The 4,484-nt window shown below is 33.7% G+C and overlaps 1 protein-coding gene across 2 annotated transcripts in view; it reads right to left on the bottom strand.

The window, feature by feature from the left end:
• Positions 1-4,484, bottom strand: part of LOC106881937 (alcohol dehydrogenase) — a 27,528-nt gene that overhangs the window by 6,542 nt on the left and 16,502 nt on the right. Inside the window, exons 2-3 of one of the 2 annotated variants that reach the window (XM_052976787.1) lie at positions 3,043-3,177; positions 2,334-2,515 (exon numbers count right to left, since the gene is read on the bottom strand). In XM_052976787.1, the coding sequence (XP_052832747.1) occupies positions 2,334-2,515; positions 3,043-3,168 (308 nt within the window). In that variant the 5' untranslated portion in view covers positions 3,169-3,177. Of the gene's footprint in view, positions 1-2,333; positions 2,516-3,042; positions 3,565-4,484 lie in introns of those variants that run through there. The other variant, XM_014932465.2, reaches the window with a different exon arrangement.

Here is a 4,484-nt window from a genome sequence, read left to right as displayed (position 1 = left end):
TGTGTGTGTGTGTGTGTGTGTGTGTGTGTGTGTGTGTGTGTGGTTAATACCATCAACCCCAGGATGAAAGGCGAGGTTGACCTCAATGATAATTTTCCTCAAGTTGCAAAGAGCACAAGGACGAAAAACTAAAAACACTGGTTTAGATAGATTAAAACACAAGAGTGGAGGGCGATAGTAAATAAGATCAACAGCAAATTAAAATTCTAATTTTGGCCCAAGGCCATCAGTAAATTATAATAATGTTATCGTTCTTTCCGGACAATACAGAGAATTTATAAAAAGAAAAAAAAATTACGAAACTGAAGAACTGGTTTTTTTACTTTCTGTTCTGACATCATAACAAATAAAGCCGTTGTAAACAGGACTACATGTTTACCCTGAATTCATTGATAAATTGCATAAATTATCCTAGTTTAATGGAGGAGAGGGAGGTAAGGTGGAGAAATTAACCAATCAGCTTTCGTGACATACTTTCATAGCAGAACAACAAGCTGCCAAGTAACCCCTAACAAGAAACTATTACAAGACAACTTTGTGTTTAAAAAACCCAGTGACAGCACCGACCCAGCAGGCTTGCCTTATCACTACCTTGTCTTTTTGTTTTTCTTCTTATTTCGTTAGAATATGTCGGACTACAATATGTAATGTGTCCTTACGCAAGACTAATAGCGATTTGAGAGAAATTTGATAGGTTTTTTTTTTTTCATTGAGCAAATCTAGTGAACGTATAGCTAGTGCCTTTATCTATTGTTGCTGTGCATTTAAAACCTTTAAGAGGAACTGCTACCAATAATATTTATAATATATAATCATTAAAAAATTAGCTCCTGCTATTATTCATTTTTTAATATCTAACTCACACGAAGTTTAACTGAGTACGTCATAATATAGGCTTTTTTTAAATCATATTTTAATTGGTTTCATATTAAATGAGGGAGAAAAACGAAAAATACATCAAGTTGGATTTAATCCCCAAGTTAAATGCTTCCTATTCATTATTCGTTTGACTCGACATTAATATTTTATGAAGTTTTAAAGTTTACTTCAGTTATTTTTGTTCCAAATTGGTTACTGGATCCAAACATAACTAGGAACCAACCGAACGTTTTCACGACACAAATACAACCCAGAAAAACAACATACAATATAAGGAATAATACATTAAATATATATAATTTAATATCATCATTTTTAAGGTATCAAATATCTAATTGCATAAAATAAATTGAAGATATCTCTGCTGCTGCAACGTGCACAGAGCAACAAATCTATTTTATTTATACAGGGTGTCCACAAAGTCTGGGTACATGGAAGTAAATAAAATCATAACATAAACAATTAAATATAAGAAATAATAATTTCTTAAAGTATGTGTTAATCTCCATGTACCCAGACTTTGTGGACACCCTGTATATAAGAATAGTGTGGAGCTATTACTACATTTGGATCCCATAATACAGCATTTGCTAAATATATATTTTATACTTAAAAACATTATAGTGGATGGTGTTTTGGTATAGCTGTCTTTCGAAGTTCCACACTATTTCATAGGAACGGAAAAAGGATAACTTTTTTTCATTTTCTGGATTATTTACTCGAAAAATCACCGTAATTTTTCCTTCAATTTTTTTTAAAGTAAACTACCTTTTTCTAAACCCGGGGACACTAAGATTCACATATTTGAAATATTTTTCTTTGTTTCTTTAGAAATTGTTATTGACGTCCGTGTTTCTCTATTGAAATCGGCCGTAACATTCGCACCCTAATTATAGCGAAACGAGTCCAAAACATATCGAAAACAATACACTACATTTAGAGAATTTTATCCTATATTCACAAAACGGTGGAGATGGAGTATATGTAATCTGGGTATACCCCCCCCCCCTTTTAAATTTTGTTTTTTTTTACGGAATCCCACGTTTTAGGCTCTGAAAAAAGATTTTCAAAAATCTCAATTTCAAAATTTCGATTCCCCTCCCCGGTTTTTATATAGATCCACAGGGTAAACCTAACCCTAACTCAAACCCTAACCCTGACCGTAACCCTAACGCTAGTTTTGTGAGATTTGGCTGTTATTTCTAGCATGTAAATAGCCTGCTTGGTCGGGGGCGGGGATTGAAATTTTTCAAAAATTTTTTTTTCAGAATCGGAATCTCCATAGCCTAAAACGTGGGATTCCGTAAAAAAATTAATAAATACGGGGGGGAAAGGTTCAGATTACATATAGTCCATCTCTACCAAATATACATCCATAAAATACCAGAAAATATTAAAACGAATTTCCAAAACAATAATGTACCAAATAGTTTTTAATAGAATGGCAGACTTACCCAGAATCAGCGATTTCTTCGTCGGGGTAAAGGATGATCCGATCTCCAGGATTGAGGTTTCGGTTAGGGAGAGAGTTGCAAACCTCATAAATGATGCCAGATATTTCGTAACCAGGAAAACGAGGTCGGTAGCCCTTCCTACGTACATGTCCCTCAGAATAGCAGGCACCAGCGAAACACACCTGCAGCAACAATAAAACTTCAGTTACAAAATGATATTGCATCATTGATTAAAATAAATTTATTAGTGTTAAACTCATGTTACAACATGTCTATCTATTATGCAAGAACTGTGCTATGAATCTAAGTAGGTTTTCATATATGAATTAATCCGTTAAGGGGGTTCAGAGAATTTGTATAAATAACCCCTTGTTTTTCTCCAAAAGGCATAACTCAAGTCGTCACAGTCTTAACAATATTATATCAGCTGTTGTTTCATATATGAAAACAAGCCGAAGTTCAGAATACCGATCTTGCATTCCTTAATTAATAAAAGAAAAACTTGAAAAGTAATGTCGATTGTCATATTCGAAATTTGATCCAAAGAATTCCAAGTTCAAATTACAGAATTATTTTACTTATCAATTACAAATTTATCGATTTATTACATTTAAATTTATTTATTAATTTATTGATATTATTTTTTTCTTTTCACTAAATTATTTTCAAACGATATTTAAACGAAGGAAACTAAATGAAAGATATTTACCTTAACAAGTGCACCACCTTTGGGTACCTCAGGTTGTTGCAGAATAGAAGATACAGAAGCTTGCAGCAAGCCTAAATTCCTGTTCAGATTCATTTCGTTGTTGGAAAGAACTTCAAGCTGTGGCATGGCGAGGAACTATTTTGGTAAAAACACGATAAACAAAAAAGTGAAGGATAATTAACGACGTCTCAGTCTGCCTTCCAAAAATATAACAGAAAAATCCCTAATTGTCCTTAAAGACAAATAAAGGGCTTTCTTTCTCAGGTTTAAAATATTAAATCAAATTGTCGTTGTGAATGCAACGTAAAATTGTTGTATAAAGTTGTCAGTTCTACATATATTTATATATGCAGAAAGAAATATAAAAGTATTGGTTTTGTATCAGATCGATAAGGAGACGATGCTTCCAGCTCTGGATGTAGTGACGCACTGAAGAAGCTTCTAAGGAAACCGGGTTGATTCAATGTGCTTGTTTACCCCGAAATTTACTGAAATCTGATTGGCTGTTTGGCTGGAAAGAGGCGTCTACCTCGTGTTAAGCTTCAATTTTGGTCGGTCATGGCAGCTGTATTAACTGTCAAGGACGTTAGTTGAGTGCGTGATCAGCGAGTGAACAGTCACTGGCAATACCGTGAACACAGCTCGTAATTGTGGTCGTCGTAGCAGTGGGCTGCTTCATCAGCCAGCCACATGGTATAAACATGCTGTTATTGCCTGATAGGAAGAGAAGGCTGTGTGTATGCGCGCGTGTATATATATATATATATATATATATATATATATATATATATATATATATATATATATGTGTGTGTGTGTGTGTATATACAATCAGATGTATTGTTTCTTACTCATAAACACAACATAGTCCACGTGCCCAGTGGCTGACTCCAAAACCGTGTCGTTATCCACTTTTTCCTATCCTCCAGATTTTCTCTAAACACACACACACTTACAAAATATGTATGTACAAGAAATATATATAGAGTGAAACAATTCTCTCTCACTCTACACCCTCTCTTTCTCCCTTCATATATATATATAGAGAGAGAGATATATAGATATATTTATTTATTTATAAATATATACATCACAGAAACTTAATTTCCACGCTTCTCAAAAATTTTACGTAACATTCAGGAAAAATATCAAAACATTTTTGAAATAGATAGCTGTTTCTATAATGGTTAAGCTTTGAAGATATTAAAAGCCTATGGTTGCATGCGCCCGCGCGCGTTTGTATAAACAAACGTGTACAGTTACAAATATGAGTATGTATGTATATGTAGGCGAAGGTAAAGGATACGCACACCCGGTGGTTAGGGTTAAGGTTTAGGGTTAGGGTTAGGGTTTTTGTTACGCCGAAAACGAGTGGTGTATGTATTCTTTATCTCCGCTTATATGTGTGTGTGTATATATATATATATATATATATATATATA

This window comes from Octopus bimaculoides, chromosome 25 (assembly GCF_001194135.2).
Source record: "Octopus bimaculoides isolate UCB-OBI-ISO-001 chromosome 25, ASM119413v2, whole genome shotgun sequence".
NCBI classification, from domain to species: domain Eukaryota; kingdom Metazoa; phylum Mollusca; class Cephalopoda; order Octopoda; family Octopodidae; genus Octopus; species Octopus bimaculoides.
This window is presented reverse-complemented; position numbering and strand designations above follow the sequence as displayed.